This window comes from Anolis sagrei, chromosome 1 (assembly GCF_037176765.1).
Source record: "Anolis sagrei isolate rAnoSag1 chromosome 1, rAnoSag1.mat, whole genome shotgun sequence".
Taxonomy (NCBI): Eukaryota; Metazoa; Chordata; class Lepidosauria; order Squamata; family Dactyloidae; genus Anolis; species Anolis sagrei.
In genome coordinates this window covers 245,226,440-245,243,692 of record NC_090021.1, presented here as the reverse complement: position 1 = coordinate 245,243,692, position 17,253 = coordinate 245,226,440, and the positions used below count along the sequence as shown (strand labels likewise).

General features: G+C 42.7%; 1 protein-coding gene across 1 annotated transcript; it reads left to right on the top strand.

Annotated features, from left to right (window-relative positions):
* Positions 1-565: 565 nt before the first annotated feature.
* On the top strand, positions 566-5,729 carry ASCL2 (achaete-scute family bHLH transcription factor 2). Its single transcript, XM_060768496.2, has 2 exons — positions 566-1,482; positions 4,798-5,729. The coding sequence occupies exon 1, from the start codon at positions 793-795 to the stop codon at positions 1,450-1,452; it is 660 nt and encodes a 219-aa protein (XP_060624479.2). The 5' UTR covers positions 566-792; the 3' UTR covers positions 1,453-1,482; positions 4,798-5,729.
* The last annotated feature ends 11,524 nt before the right edge of the window (positions 5,730-17,253 follow it).

Genomic DNA, 17,253 nt, shown 5'->3' with positions numbered 1-17,253 from the left:
AGCAACTTGCAGTTTCTCAAGTCGTTGCTGAAATGAAAAAAAATCCCTTGGTATTCTTCTGATGGAGAAGCTTGTCTTTTCAAACATTCAGTGGAAGTTTTAAAGTTCAACAATGCTAGCATTGCACCCCATTGCACAGTGAACAGTCTCACGCACTGAAATGTCCTGGGGCCACAAAGCAATATAGATGTTTCATGGGACTTGTGGAAACTGGGTGCATTAACTCTGGAGGAACAAGACAGTTCAAGTGGTGTCAAGCTGCGTTCATTCTACAGCACAGGCGCGGCGCTTCTCTCTTTCTCTCCCTCTCTCTCTTTTCTCTCAGGTGGCGCAAAGGCTCCTGCCCAGACCCCGACCTGGCTGCCTCGGGATGCAAATGAGCTGGAGCGCGTGCTCCTGGCAAAGCGGAGGGCGGGCTTGTTTATAGAGCCACGCGCCGGGCGCGCGAAGTTGCCAGGCCCGCTTCCCATTGGGCAGGAGGCCGTCCGGGAGCCAAGTGGGCGCGAGGGGGGGGGGGAGGGAAGGGGGGGCGCGCAGGGGTGTGTGTGTGCAGTGCGTGTGTGGCGCGCGGCGCGTCGCGTGCTGCTTGTGCTGGGGGCCCGCGAGCGGCGGCGGGCGCAGCGGCGCGTGTTCATAAGGGGCCGAGCTGTTGAAGCGGCGCCCGCAGAGGCACCTTGACCAGCAAGGAGGGCGGCCGCCTGGCTGAAGCTCAAACACACAAACCACCCAAGTCCGCGCATTTCCAAACCGGTGACTTTGGATCTGCGAGAGTTGCCGGGTAGATGCCCCAAGATGAACGGCGGCGGCGGGATCAGAACAGCGATGCAGCCAGCCGTCCGCGCTGAGGGCCCAAGTTTCCCTCCGCACGCCGGAGAAAGCGCTTCCTTGGGGCCCCAGCCGTGGGAGCTGGCCGAGCCTTGCCCTCCGCCGCAGCCGCGTGGCAAGGGCTCCAAGCGGCGCTCCAGCTCCCCGGAGCTGCTGCGCTGCAAGCGGCGGCTGTCTTTCCCAGGCCTGGCCGGAGGTGGCGGCGGCGGGGCGGCGGCGGTGGCCCGTCGCAACGAGCGCGAGCGCAACCGGGTCAAGCTGGTCAACCTGGGCTTCCAGGCGCTGCGGCAGCACGTGCCCAACGGCGCCGCCGCCAAGAAGATGAGCAAAGTGGAGACGCTGCGCTCCGCCGTCGAGTACATCCGGGCCCTCCAGCGCCTCCTCGAGCAGCACGACGCCGCCGCGCCCGCCGCCGTGGCCGCCTTCCCCGAAGGGCTCCTGGGCGGGTGCCATGGCGCCGGCCCCTTCGCCTCGGCCTCGCCCGCCTTGGAGGCGCGCGGAGGCAGCTCGGTGCCCGCCTCGCCCCGCTCGGCTTACTCCTCGGACGAGAGCGGCTACGAGGGCGCCCTCAGCCCCGAGGAGGAGCAGGAGCTGCTCGACTTCACCTGCTGGCTCGGCACCTACTGACGCCGCCGGGCCGCCCTCGCTCCGCGGCAGGTAAGGGAAGAGGCAGGCAGGGAAAGAGGGGAGCGGGCGGGATGGCCCCGCAAGAGCTGCCCGTGGCCAGATGCAGATGAATCCCGGAAGCAGGCAGGTCTCTGGGGCCAGGCCATTCCGGGAGCCATTCACATGGTACCATTCATGCTGCTCTTGACACTGCTTCCACCGCCGTCGGAGTTGGAGTTTTGCAAGCTCCTCAGCCACCTCTGCTAACACGTGCTTCCTGGTGCCTCAGCAAAACGACTTCTCCCAGATTTCCCAGCCTTGAGCAATGGCACATGAAATTCTGGGACTAGGGGATCTCACCACACTAGAGAATGAATCCACTTTAAATCCGGATTCTGCCTCCTGCAGAATTCTGGGGCTTGTAGATTAGGAAGGCTATTAAAGGCTCCTCCCTAAACTACAAACCCCAGAATTCTGCAAGAGGCAGAAACCGGATTTAAAGTGGATTCATTCCCTAGTGGGATGAGGTCCCTTGTCAAACTATAACTCCCAGCATTTCGTAGCATGAAACCATAGCATTTCAAGTGGGGGCAAACTACAGTATAGATCAGGCACTGGCAAACTTCGGCCTTCCAGGTGTTTTGGACTTCCAACTCCCACTATTCCTGGCCTCAGGCCCTTTCCTTTCCCCCCAGTTGCTTAAGCTTAAGCAGCTGAGGGGGAAAAGGAAAGGGCCTGAGGCCAGGAATTATGGGAGTGGGAAGCCCAAAACACCTGGAGGCTGAAGTTTGCCCGTGCCTGGTATAGATGTACTCCTGGCCCTTACTTTGGAGGAAACCAAGCTTGGGCTGTAACAAATAACCACATTGCAGGATTGTAGCAGCTTCCTTCTGCTTTAAGTGTCATGACACCATCCCTGGCATGAGGCACTGAGTTGCACAGATCCTTGGTGGTGGTGATAGGTGTTGTCGTGTGCCTTCATTTCCAGGCTATGGCCACTCTAAGGGCTGTCTCCTACCCTGCTTTATCTTATATCCTGCTTTATCTTCCTCAAAGGGGACTCAGAGAGGCTTAACATAAAAGCATCAGCACAATAAAGATACAAACTTTAAAGCAGGATTAAACATGAACAGTATTTTAAAATTTTCCAGTTAAAAATTATTAAAACAAATTCAAAGTTAAAAACCACCGCACCCCCTAAATTGCTCTGAAGAACCTTCATCTTTAAAAGCCTGTCTGAATAAGGTTTTAGCCTGCCACCAAAAGTACAACAAGGAGGTGGCCATTCTGGCTTCCCTGGGAAGAAGGGAGTTCCAGAATCAAGAGACAGCCATCAAGAAGGCCCTCTCTCTTGTTCCCACCAACTGAGCTTGAGATGGAGGTGGGACCGAGAGAAGGGCCTCTCCTGAAGATCTCAGGGTCCAGGCAGTTTTGTACAAGGGGATGTGGTCAGGTTGGTCATTGTACTGAGGCTGAGAGTGTGTGACTTGCCCAAAGTCACCCAGTGGGTTTCTGTGACTGAGTAGCAATCCAAACTGGTCTCCAGAGGGGTAATCCAATGCTCAAACCACATCACATCACACTGGGAATTCTAAGTCCTTACCCAAAGTAGCATAGGATGTGAGAGCAGACTGCTTTGACTGTATAATGTAAATTTCCTGGGTTTACTACAACCTGTACAGTGCAGTCTCATTGTTCTCCAGCAGTCATTGTAGGAGGCTTCCTACATACGTTCATTACTCAACTTTTTGGAAAGGGTAGAAGGTTGTGCTTGTCTCTTTTACCAGACTTGGCATGAGGACCAAAATGCATGCTGCACCAGTGGTATAGCCCTGGCACCCTGTAGTGGGATTTGGCACGTGTGGGCAAAGGTGATGTAAAGCTTGTGGTGAAACCCAGTTGATAGGGATGGCTGACTGCAAACTACAGCTCCTGCTGTTACAGGTTCATATAGATGTGTTAGTTGGCTCCTAGAAAGTTGCAGATAGAGATCTCAGAGACTAAAAACTGTCAACTGGAGTCTGAAATCAGTAGGCCATGTATAACTTGCATTACAGCCAGGCCCTGCATACAAATTGGGTGTTCCCTCGAAATAAAGCAGTGGGTGCCACTGGCGGATGTGCTCAGAGCCAGTGACCTTGATGACTTGTTGGAAGCGTTTCTGTTCCTGAAGAGGGGAGGGAGCAGCAATGCTCAGTCTGATTTCACTTCACAGGCCTGTACCAGTTTTATTGCATAACTTCAAACAATCCAATCTCTGAGTAAAAACTGCTGGGAGTTTAATTATCCCTCATCCTAACTTTTAATCTGAGGAGAGCTTTGTCTCTGACCCTTAACTGAGAGTTAGTATTGGTATATTGGTACAGAACAGTGTTATTGGTAAACTGTAAACACGAGCAAGTGATTTGCACAAATACAGTCCCATACATGTTAAGAAATAAGATGTGTTGAATACTTCCAGGAGACTTACTTCCAGGTCAGTCTAGGACTGCAGTTTTCAATGTATCAATCCAACTTAATATACGTTCTCCGCAGCAACAAGTAAGTTTCATGTTACAACTTAGATGGAAGAAACTTTTCAATTGGCCATTGTTTTCTATCCCATCCCGTTAAAACACCAGGAGGAAGGAAGACAGATTTAAAGTCAGTTTGCTTGCCTTACTGAAATAGGAGTAGTAATATTGAGCCAGATCTATCAGTATCATTCTTCTGGCAAAATTCGTTCTCTTGTGGAGAAAGATTGAGAGGGATTCTTCTTCTACCCCTTCAGCACCCCCCCCCCAAAAGCTTCTCTGAAATGTTGGGGAACTTCAGGGGCGGATTTTCAGGCAGATGGGGTGCTACTGGGGGCAAGGGGGGAGGACAAGAAAGTCTCATTGCATGAGCAGATGTCTGCTTGATTTAGTCATTAGGTTTAGCCCATTGAAACAGCTATAGTCTTTTCTCATATAAAATAGATAGATAGCCAGAGAGAGAAAGGGCTTGACATCTCCTTCTGTTGGACCTATCAGGTACAGTCATGCTTCCACATTTACGGTTTTGACTTTTGCATATTTGATTATCCATAGATTTGATGAAAACGTTCACTCTAGAAATCTCTACATCCTCCAGTGTGACTTTATGGTCAACTTTCTCACATAATGCTGGAAGACCAAGAGATTTCTTGTGATTTTGTGTCTGAACTTCTTGTGGAATTTGATTATAAGGTCATGATGAAGACCCTAGAAATTCCTAGAGAGGTGGTGTTTCAGGTAAAAAAAAAACCCTGACAATTTCTTTATTCAGTTTTTCACTTTCACTGTGTTTCTGTGCCCCTAATCTCTGCACTGTACATGAATCTAATGTCCTTTGTATTTTCTTTTGTAGCAGAGCTGCGTAGAACCTCAGTACCTCATTGTTCCAGACGCCTATTAAGATACAGCAGAAGAGCAGCAAGATACCTAGCTAACCCATTTCCTACTTTCCTTGAGCTTCATTCCAGGGGTGGCTTGGTGACCAGATTACTGTGGCATCTGACATCACTGTTTCAATGTTCTTTTGGGAAGCAAAAGACTGGTGTCTTGTGATACTTCTCTCTCTTTCTCTTTTTTTAAAAAAGTGCAATTATGTAAATAATAAGGGCCACAGTTTTTACCTGCTGTTGTACAGTAGTTTATGGTGCCCTGTTTACTTTCGAAGTACCAATGAAAAGGCTTGTTTCTGGTTCCAGTTGTGGATAGAGAATTTACTGGGCTTCCACTATTAAATGTAAGTGTGTGTTTCAATATGGGAAGAGGTGAGATAATTAAAACTTGATGCTTCCTTTTTCTGAATGGGAAGGGGAATATTTTAATGTCAAAATAGACTTTATATGTGTAACTTGAACTCCCTGTGCAACACTGTTAACATGAAGACTTATTTTTGTACAAAAGCTCATTAGAAATTGCAAGAAGAGAGTAAACATTTGTAGAAGTCCATTGCACCTTTGACTTCTTAACATTGCCAGCTAGGAGGTTTTGAGAACTTACCCAATTTAGATGAGTTTCTTAACATTTTGTATTAAATGAGGGTAAAAAGTGTTCATCTTAAATATGATGTCCACGTTTCTGCTTGTCTGTTTTCTTGGATCTTGTGTGAAGGTTCGTTTATTGAGGGGTGGGGGAGAAGAAGAAAGACAAACACTGAAGTTTTATTTTTAATGTATTGAAGGTATTTTTGTATGCACTTCTTAGGATTTGTCGAGTTGTATATATGCAGTTTTTAAAGAGTATCCTATTTTATGTAAATCAACTTTATAAATAAAATCTATTTATAATTGCCTCTGTTATCCTAGTGCATGCACTTTTGTTTTCCTGGATGTGGGAAAGGGGAAGGTAACAATAAATATTTTTCCCTTTGGACATTGTCATGACCTAATGCTATGGAATCCTAGGAGTTGTGCTTTGGTGAAGCACCCACACCTTTGGCAAAGGCCATATAAAACAACAACTCCCATGATTTCATAGCATTGAGCTATGGTAGTTAAAGTGGTGTCAAACTGCATTAATTCTACAGTGTAGATGCACCCTTAGTCTACTCTCTTCTCTCTGGCACACATATACATACACACAGCATGGACAAAACTAGAGTTTGGAAGTAGCAACTGGTGAGGAGGCTTTTTGTGTGTGAGCAATGCTTTTAAATATGCATGTATCTGCATACCAATTCAAATGAGAAAGAGCTAAGCAAAAGCTAGGATTCTATTTGAAATTGACAAAGTGCAAATGTTCCACTAGGGCAGATATGTAGATCTCTTGGAGGGTGAAAGTCAGTTGCATAGAAGCATGGAGTTTCCTGGGACCTTTCCTAATACACAATTATAGTTCTATCATTCCACTGTAACTGCCATGGTTCTATCCCCGGGAATCCTGGGATTTGCAGTGTATGGAGAAGCATTTCATGTTTTCTGCCAGATAGGTTCTCCAGTAGTCACCAAAGCAGAAATCCAAGAATTCCATAGGATGCTGCCAGGGCAGCTAAAGTAGTATAAGTGTGTAGTTTGAAAAATCCTATGGTATGTCAGCAACTATATTGGTGGAGCTGTGCCCAGATGCCACCCAACAGCCATTTCACAGCCTAGAGGGAAAATAGTGTAAGGAAGTTCCAGTGACGACCTTATCAAATGTAAGATCCTCCCCCCAGTAACACTTGGAAAAGTTAGTGAGATGAGTATGGCCATATTTGGTTATCAAGAGTGCTTTTCATTACCATTTTGCTGTATTTGTTGTATTTTCATCTGTGTAAAGGGCATGGGAGACTGGCAAGGAATACCAGATGCTGGTATAGGTTACATTTTAGAGGAAGGATCTGGAAAAAACACTTTTGGGTATTTTTCACTTAAAGAAACCCTGTAGAATGCATAGGGTCTTGAAGCCACATACTGGTAAGCAATTTAATGAGGTCATCCACCACTACATAACAATTTTTATTATTGATGACATTGAATCATTTATAGGAAGTCCAAAAATGAGTCTACTGCAAAAAGTTATAGTGGCTTTGGGTAATGGAGGCTGTTGAATCTGTTGCCAGGGAGGTGAGGAAGAACTTTTTAAGGTGCTAAATCTATTTTGGGGATAGGGTTCAGCACTGTGGATAACTCTTTAAGGTTTGGATTGCAACCTAAGTAGATTTGCCACCCCACCAGCATTGGCTTCACTGGCATGGCAGTTAAAAATTGGCCACTAGAATTTAGACCATGGCTTAATGAGCTTTATTTTATGAAACTGTTAGAAGGAAGTAGGAAATAAAGTCTGCTACAGAGGTGGTTTTGTTGCAGTACCTGTCGTTTTATTCTGCCGTGTGTGTGTGTGTGTGTGTGCCTTCAATAGGCACCTATTAACAGTAACCTCATGCATTTCAGATTTTTTTCAGGAGAGGAATAGTTGGGTTGCCAGTTTCTTCCGGTTTATTCACACTCAATTCCATTAAAACTATTGACAATGACATCAAAATCTGACACTTTTATGACTGAAGATTGTTACTAAGATACTGATGAGCAGACAATTCCATTTATACTAGTTCATTTGAAACACTGCCCTTAGGACTATTTCAGTTGAATTAACGTCAAAAGTTTGGCAACATACATTTATAGAATTCTCTTGTTGCTGGTTTTCCTTTGAGGACATGTTTCTGGGTTGAAAGTTGACCTAATGCAGAAGACCTTAACCTTGTTTTGCAATTCAGCTGGCAGAATCCCTCACCGTGGCCTATACTAACTAGGTTTTTAGGAAACTGAAGTAAAGCCAGAAGACTCAAAACTGACCTAATCAAAAGACTCCTAAAAAGAATGATAGAGCATAGGACATACTAAGCTTAGAAACCCTGTTGGAAACCCTTTTGGGGATAATTCGGAACTGTGGATTTTTGAAGTTGTCATCCAAAAAAGATTACTCAAAGCTCTGTATAGGATACATTTTCATATTTTTGCATGTAATTGTCCTGCAGAAATTTCAGAAACACCTCCACCCACCACACACAGTACCAAAACATAGACTACATTGTCTGAAACTATATTTGAGCAATTTTCTTCTATAGTCATTGCTACATTCTGCTGTTTGGTTTTGTTGTCTGCAACTTTTAAAACCTTAGACTTGTTTGGAAAAGAGGAAGTTCAGATTAAAATCTCCACAAAAAGAAAAAAATCTGCTATTACAAACGCATGAATTCAGGACAGACACTTCTTTTCACTACATATTTTATGCTTCCCGGTCAGCAGTACTTGGCAATCATAGAAGCAATCTGAAAACTACACAGTTAAGAGTAGTAATGAAAACGTCCCTGAACATATTATCCTATACTGAATTCAGACTCATTGAACTCAACAGTGTTTTTTTTCTGCAGCTTCCAAATCAGAGAAAGCCTTTAATTTGAATTTGGGAGATCTAGCCTGGAAAATGAAAGTAAGCATCAATAACAGTGATTACAGTGGCAGTGAGAGCAACTGATGTTTGCCTTGCCTGTTGTTGACAGGCACACAGTGGTTCCCAACCTGTCTCGATACAATCCTACTTTCCCTCAGCATAAGGTTTTTCCTTGCACTCTTTACCATAGACATGCAGCTGCAACCTGACACTAAAAGTCTGTTTCTCCAGTCATCCATCCCAGTTGATCCTGCTAAAAATCTTCCAGCTAGGCTATACACATAACAAAGATAAAAAGAGAGCAAGGGAATGTGTATGAAATGCTTCGTTGTCAGAACCTTTGTTAACTAAGGAATGTGTGTACTGGGTTTTTCAATGGTTTTCTCGTAATTCTCTCTCGAAAGTAGCCCATAGTTAAAGCTACATATATTGTGAATAGTTAAATATTTGCATTAATCACTAGAATAAGAAGTAATGACTACCAATGTGGATGGCTTTAAAATGATATTGGTCCAATTTATGAAGGATGCAGGTGCCTGTGGTTACTAGCTAAGGTAAGTGCATAATATCAGTCCTTGTGTACCTCTGTTTAATAATTGCTGGGGAGCTGAAGGAGGCAGCAGAATAATGGAACACTGGACAAGTGGACCATTCTAGTTGCAAATGCTGGGTGTTGTAGTACACAATAGTAACTTTTCCAAGTTTGCACAAGATGGTCCTTTGATCTGGATCTTTGGAGAAGATGGCCTAGTGTTCCTTTATTATTAACATATTATTCTCTAGATTGTTAAAACAAAGTCACTGTTGATTCAGGATACAGGCTTCTAGAAAAGAGATCAAGGCAACACAACTTTTCTGTCACATATATATGATTTTTATGAGCCTTAGAGATCACAGAAAAATGCCCAAGTTATACTTTAAAAAATACCTTCCTTGTTTCCACCTCCCAGTGAGAAAGTGCAGGCTCAATACAGTCATAACTTTAGCTAAGGCTTACATATGCAGTGTATGTGGCTTATGGGGTTCTACTTATATCTGTAAATGTAATTATAGCTAGGTATCCTCCTTGAATTGTCCTCAGATGTTTGAACAATATAGCAAAAGTAATGTAGCTTTTAATACATTGGCATGTAGGGCAATTTGCTTCCTTGAAAAATCTGTGTCTCTCCCCCCCCCCCCCCCCCAAATAAACATACATTTCTGGGCTTCATGAATTACAGTTCAAAAGTTACTGGTTATAATTCTGGTTATAATTTCCATTGTGGCATGACATGAGAAGAACATTATGAAAGGTTCATGTTTGAGGCTCTTTTGTCTCTAATATCCCATTCCCATGTCTTGCATCTGTCCCATCGTCATACATGTTCTTTTTGTTGTTTCTTTCCATTATTTTAGTACAAACTCTTATGAAAACCCAGACATTATACTCAGAATGAAATTTCTCAAAAACAAAACACTGCACAGTTTTTCTCTCAACATACGACACACTTATTTGTTATATATGACACTTAGAAAAACTTGTACAGAGGTCTGCCCCACCCTGCTTTCCTCAAAGTTACTTCTGTTCTTTTCCACTGTCATAAGCAACCTTGCTCCAGCTCTGTACTACACAACAAATGGATATGAATTGGGAAAAAGTGGAAGCAGAAACATGGAAGAAAAGGCAGAAACCTTTGAAAGGTTCTTTGGAATACCTAATACCTGCTCCAGGAAATAGACTGACAAGCACCACCTTAGCGGAGGGCAAATGGCAACAGCTCATAAATGCAGCCGTTACTTTTATTAGCCTTTGTTATAAGAAACAGAGAAAAGGTCTGCAGAGAAAAAGTTGGTGGCATTTTGCCAACAGAAAGGGACATTATAGGTTGGGAAATTTTATATACGCAGACATTTTTCTGAGTCACACCAAACCACAGGGGGAAAAGTTGAAACCAGTTCACGTATTATCTCCATCACATCCCTTTGCTCAAGTAACATTCTAGAGATGTTGCCTGGGGGATTTTAGGGCGTTCTGGTTTGTGGTGGTGCAAAAGAACAATGTTTCCAAGCTTTAAACAAAGGCAAGAAGTCATAGATGGTTGTAGTTACTTGAACACGACACAAGAAAAGAGCCAGTTTCATGTTTCTGGTAAAGTTTCCTGAATGACCCTGGGTCAATCATTGTTTCTCAATCTAGTTTGCATCACAAAGGTAAAGGGAAATGAATAGAATCATATGTTTATTATTTTTTTAAAAATCTGTCTTCTTGAAGCTCAGGGTAATTAAGGACAAATTCATAAACTGAATGATTAAAAATATGCTAAAATAAAACAGAAAACTCATTCAACACCTGAACCCGAAAACAGCATTGCTACTGGTGGTGGTGGTGGTGTGGGGGGAGAGCTTGGATATAAATGAAACAAAACAAAGAACAAATACATTTTAATGCCTACAAACCTTTCTGAGGCATCAGTTCTGTTCCCTGCAGAGCTCATCATTTGTGCTCCTTGTGTAACTAAATCAGTGGTCACCCTGGCAAGGTAAGCTTAGTACAGTTTCCCCTAAGCACGGGAAGGGCAAGATAGCTTTTTCTGTCCCGGAATCATTAGTAGATAGATACAGCTATGGACCTCATCAGATGGTCCTTACAAAGCTGGAGGACAGCGGGGGACAGCAGTGGAGGAAATTGTGGGGCAGCATCATGCTGCATTCTCTAATGGATCATGGGGGAGGGGTCATGGTATCCCTTCCCATGAAATTTCCACGTTTTCCTCCACTTCCTCTTTGTTTCCTCCAGCTTTCATGTACAAGGAGTCAGTTGTACACCTGACTCCTCTGGGCTCCATTTTTCTGCCAGCACGCTGCCAGCATAAAGCCCCACTGAAAGTAGTTCTGCACCATATGATGGGCTACACGGGACTCTGTGCCAGTAGCACAGAGAAGTGGGGAGAAGACATTTCTCGCCCTCAGTGTGATGAGGTTGGAAGTCTCTAGCAAAGACTTAATTCACCTTGCTTCTCTACCATGCTTCGAGTGAACTCCATGCATCCAAATTACATAGTTTGTACAGTATATTCTCCAGGAGAACATTTGGAAGGTCAGCGGAAGAGATGAGAGCTACTACGGCTACTATGGCAACTCCTATGTAGTCAAAGCAAAATGTAGTTCATTATATGCTGGACCTTACCCAAAAATAGATTAAACAGCATAGGTAGCTCCTTCAAAGTCTGAAATACAAGGTGGAATGGATTCAACATCTCAATGATGTAGAAGCCACCATTTGCCACTAATATAGACTAGGGCAACTGTATCAAACATGCAATTGCTCTCTTTCTCTCTCTCCACACACACCTACCTACTTTACCTATATTCAACTCAGTTGGTAAGTACCTTGGAACATTTATTAACTAGATCTTCATGTTCTTGGGATCTTCAAAAAGGAAGAGGAAGGTGAAACTGCAAGGAAATCTATCAATAGTTGGCAATTCCCCCCTCCTTCCCTACTACTGTGAAAATCTATCAGGGCTACTCCACATTTCTTAAGAATGCAAACACTGTTTCTTGCACTGTTAGAGTCTATCCACACCAAAAAGAAAAGGTCTGAATGAAATGATTTTTTTTATTATGGTGAATAAAGTGAGGGGGTCTACTTTTTAATCTTGCTTTGCCAAATTACAGTATTTTGGTGGGTCTTAAATGGCTGCTTTGTCTTTCATCATGTTGTCTTTGTTTGTTTTTTATTCGGCAAAAGTCATATCAGGGGGAGTGTGTCCCTGTTGGTTCTCCTGGACCTCTCAGTGGCCTTTGATACCGTAGACCATGGTATCCTTCTGGGTTGTTTCATGGGAATGGGCCTTGGAGGTACTGATCTGCAGTGGCTCCAGTCCTTCTTGGAGGGTGATACCCAGAAGGTCTGGATGAGGGTGATCAAATTGAAGTTGAATCCAGACAAGACAGAGGTTCTCCTGGTCAGTTGCAAGGGTTACAGCCTCTACTGGATGGGGTTATACTCCCCTTGAAGGTACAGGTTCGCAGCTTGGGAGTCTCCTGGGCTCATTGCTGAGCCTGGAATCCCAGGTTATGGTGGTGGCCAAGGGAGCTTTCACACAATTAAAACTTGTGCACCAGCTGTGCCCGTACCTTAGCAAGCCAGACTTGGCCATGGTAGTCAATGCTCTTGTTACATCCAGGATAGACACGGGGTTGCCTTTGAAGACTGCTCAGAAGCTTCAAATAGTCCAACAAGAGGCAGTCAGGTTATTAACTGGAGTGGCATACATGGAGCATACAACTCCCATGTTACACCAGCTCCACTGGCTGCCAGGTTGCTACCAGGCACAATTCAAAGTGCTGGCTTTGGCCTATAAAGCCCTAAACGGCCCCAGCCCAATTTACCTATCTGAATGCATCTCCCCCTATGAACCATCACAGAGATTAAGATCCTCCGAGGAGGCCCTGCTCTCTGTCCCACCATTGTCACAGGCGCAATTGGTGGGGATGGGAGAAAGGACCTTCTCGGTGATTGCCCCCCAGCTATGGAATTCCCTTTCGTGTTAGATCAGATTGGCCCCCTCCCTCCTGTCCTTCAGAAGGATGGTAAAAACTTGGATGTGGGACCAAGCTTTTGGGACAGTGCAATGAAGCAGCAATAGGAAACCTTACCAGGCCAATTAGATTTGATGTGAATGATTGAGATGGTTTTAAACGGTGTATTTTAAAGCTGAGATAAATGTTTTTAATGTTTATGTTTGCATATAATGAATTCTTGTCCTGGCATTGAATATTTGCTGTATATATGCTATGCTCCGCCTTGAGTCCCCTTCGGGATGAGAAGGGTGGAATATATGTTTTAAATAAATAAATAAATATCAATAAAGGAAAAACAAAAGCAACGTGCAATGAAAATGATATGATGCCAAGTAGAAATATAGCAGTGAAAAACAAGGTACATACAGTTCATTAAAACGAAATAAAAATTCAGATAAATATCTATGCAAAGCTGATGTATCTATATCACATGCTCAAATGTTGAAAGGATTGTTAGGTCATAATCCACTGAATAATACAAGTAAAAATACAGCAATGAAAAAGACCACACAGAGAGTTTAATAAAAGGCAATCAAATTCTAGATAACTGCAAAACTGATGACTATATATTGCATACTAAAAGGTTGAAAGTATTATCAATCTTAATTCATTGAATATCAAGAGCTGGGCATATGCAATTCCAGTGTTGCCATCTTAAGGTTATGAAAACAAAACAAAAAAATCAACAACAAACAAACAAACAAACAAGCCTATACCCTCTCTGTTTCTGTTGGTTTGCCACAACTATCTTAACACTGAAAGTACTTATTTTAAGCTTTAATGCAATTTTTAAAAATTCACTTTTTTGCAGCTTTCAGGAGGAGTTTTTTTAAATTCATGTGTCCATTTGGATAGGTGCGCTGTGGGCTGGGAGGCTTTGGAAGAGCAACTTTTGGAATAATGAAAGCCAGTCATTGTACCAGACTTTATCCATTCTAAATAAAGAAGGTTCTGACTTGTGTCCCAGCTGGCTGGGAGCGTTTTTGTAGTGTTGTGTTGTCTTGTTGTTAGGCCCTCCTCCCTGTTGGCACCTCTTTTCCTCCTCTCAGGCTCTCCCTGGATCAAAGTCATCCCCTCATTTCTTTTCCTCCCCTTTCAGCTCCTTCTCCTGTGCAATATGCCACAATGCAGTATTTTATGGAGGAGGCTGTGGAGGCCTTTTGCACCTCATTATCTCCATTGTGTGCCCCCACCACCACTTCCAATTTCCCACCCAGACTCCTTGTAAACAATTCTATAGTAAAAGGCTGGGAGAATGGTAATGGGTGGAGACCAAGAAGGTGGAAAGGTGGCAGGAGTGAAGAATGATAAAGCGGATAGGATGTCAAGATGGGCAACCGGTCCCCCTTTTCCATCCTGTGGTCAAAACAGAGTTGCAACAGATGAAACAGTATTTCTTGGAGGAGGACAAATGACAAGAAGGGAAAAATAACATGAAATTGGATATGAACTCTTGGCTACTGGTACCTTTGGTATCAGTAGAGACAGGGCAGAGTGTGCAGTTTGGAAAAAGATTTTTCTTTCAATAATTCCCAACTATCTGCTCTGTAATGCTGAGAGGTCCTAAATGTTAGTTCAACATCAAGTATATTTTTGGCCTTCTTTACAGAAAGTCTATAAACGAAGTTGCTTCAAGATAAACTCATTTATAAGCTTGGGGTGTGGGTGGGTGGATTGTGTACTAGTTTCTGCATTTGGTCAGGTATGAACTTGTGTTCAACCCTAAGAAAAGAAAAGAAGGACCCTAAGCACAACAAGAAACTCTTACTTTGTATACAAAACACCAGAGGTTCAGTTCTGACAGGTCATTTCTATTTTAAATAGGGCTGGTAATATATACCCCATTTTATTTTACTATTTCGTATCAAAAGCATTGCATAAATTAGTATAAAACTGATAAAAAGAGAAAGTTAGGGTGCTCCGATTCCCTCCAATCATTGGTCAGTGTAAAAAAAGTGGTGAATTGTTTCTCCTAAAAGCCTTCAGTAGAAGCCCTCCTGCACATTTTTTTAAAATAATTCAAAATGTTAAAGCTAACACTGTCTCAGCACCAGGGAAAGGCAATGGCAGATCTCTTCTGGACAAAACGTGTTAAAATACCTCTGTTATGGGTTTGTCATAGGCAGAAACTACTTAAAGACACCTACACCACCACCAACAATTTGGATTTCTAGACCAATATGGGTACTTTATTTAGTTTTTATTTATTTTAATTATTTTATTTATTTAGTTTCTTCATACTTTCTTGGCACTTGGACTAGTCCATATGGCCACCACTTTATCCCTGGGACAGAATAGTGGTCACTGGGTCTCCCAGGGTTTGCACCCCTTTTTTGAAAAAGAACTCTCCTCTCCTATCAATCACAGGAGGAAATAAACTGAACTCAGCAACTAAATAACACATCTTCCTAGGTCCTACTGTCTTTCCAGGCTGTAGCTTGGATCTTTGAATAGGTTGTAATCACTGTATTCCTCACAGTCCTGCTGCCAGAATAACATGGCACAAGGACATGAATGTCCAGCAAGCCAGAAAAAAATTAAACCCTAGCACAAAGATCTCTTTACTGAATCATGCTGCAAATTATACAAAACCAAACAAGATCCAAGGAATGAAAGGCATGGTTCTTGTTCCCTTGGGTTTGCCACAGGGATACAGGAGAATCTAGACATTAGGAAGTTGTATAATCTGTTGAATTTAGGCCCACAGAGTCTCCTACCTTCAGACACTTCTGGTTGTACAATAACTCTTATTCCTTGCTGCTTTTGAAATTACTCATTTGCATATGAATGCTGATATTTATCTTTTGTGTACACAATCAAAGAATGTTTTTACCATATTGTTACAATCAAGGTATGCATCTAGAATAGCAAAGCAATGCAAGGTGTTTCAGCAATAGTCAGGGTTGTATCTTTTCAACTTTCTACTCTACAGAGAGGTTTGTTTGACTTCTAGAGTCTCTCTGTAAGTATCAAGTGCTGTCCTCTCAAAAAAGTAATAATGAGGACATTTTTGTATCAGCCCAGAATGCTACCAGCTAACCATACCATAAACATTGGTCATAAGAAGTTTCTTTAACACAGAGGATCAACTATCTACCCATTAACCTACAGAAGAAGGGGTTTTTTTTTGCATCAAATGCAACCTAAGATGTGTGTGTGTGTTGGGGGAGGGGGCATTTTCACCCAAGAAAAGCCTCCCCTTTTTCTTTTCTGAATTATAAATGTGCAAATTTCAACAAGCTTTTTTTAGCACAAAAATGTACAAGTGATTTGGGAAAGTGCATACAAAAAGCAATCAATCAGTCAATCAATTTGTTTTATTTATCCATTGCAAGGGTGGGACTTAAAATGACAAAATGCACACAATGTTAATAAATCATTCATTCACATATATTGCCATGTAGGAGAACTTTCCTCAATGTTTTACAACATTGCACAAAATAACAGGAGGAAGAAATACAGATGAGATTCTGAGAAACACCACAAAATAGAAACAGAGACATTTTTACATTCTAACTGCTATTAAAAACATAATACTGGATTTTAAAAATAAATATTTCCTGATTGGAAGTATATATTTTAAAAATGTATATATTCAGAGCAACATCTACAAAGGTAAGGTAAGGTCCCCCCCCCCCCCCGCCCCCGAATAACAATACTAATTCCTGGTCATGATCATGTTTTATTTGGCCAGTGACAGCATTGCTTTGGTTTGATTCTTAGCAGAGTACATCTGCCGAGAATGTTCCCATTGGCAGAAAATAGAGGTATGACTACTAATACTTCAGCCCACCCCTGGAAGATTCAATTCTTTAAAGGAGGTGCATTTGCACTGTAGAAATAATACAGTTTGACACCACATTAACTGCCATAGTTCAATGCTATGATCATGGAAGCTGTAGTTTTGCAAGGTCTTTAGCCATCCCTGCCAAAGAGTGTTGGGTCCTCTCCAAATTACAGCTCCCATGATTCCATAGCATCGAGCAATGGCAGTCAAAGTGGTGTCAAACTGCATAAATTCCACAGTTAGATGTGTAGATTGAATGTATTTATAGAAAAACAGATAAGTGAAGGATACATAGCAGTAAGTTGAGCAAATACTCTGAAAAATGTCTCCAAAAGGAATAAATAACCATTGCTGCTCTTTAACTGGCCTCCTAAACCCCCAAGGATTTTGACAGAAAATTGATCAGGCCCTATAATCTGTTACTGTAAAGAGCAATCAAACAAACCAACAGAAACATCATGTACTATTGCTATTTATTGTGAGTATAACAGACACAGCTTTATGAAATACCCACAGCTTAACAAGCAAATGGCTTAACAGAGATTGACTTCAGTACCAGGAAATAAATGTAGTCTTGCTCTCCTATAGCTT

Excerpts from the sequence above, each read along its gene's own strand:
- ASCL2 (XM_060768496.2), top strand. The coding sequence starts at position 793 with ATGAACGGCGGCGGCGGGATCAGAACAGCGATGCAGCCAGCCGTCCGC.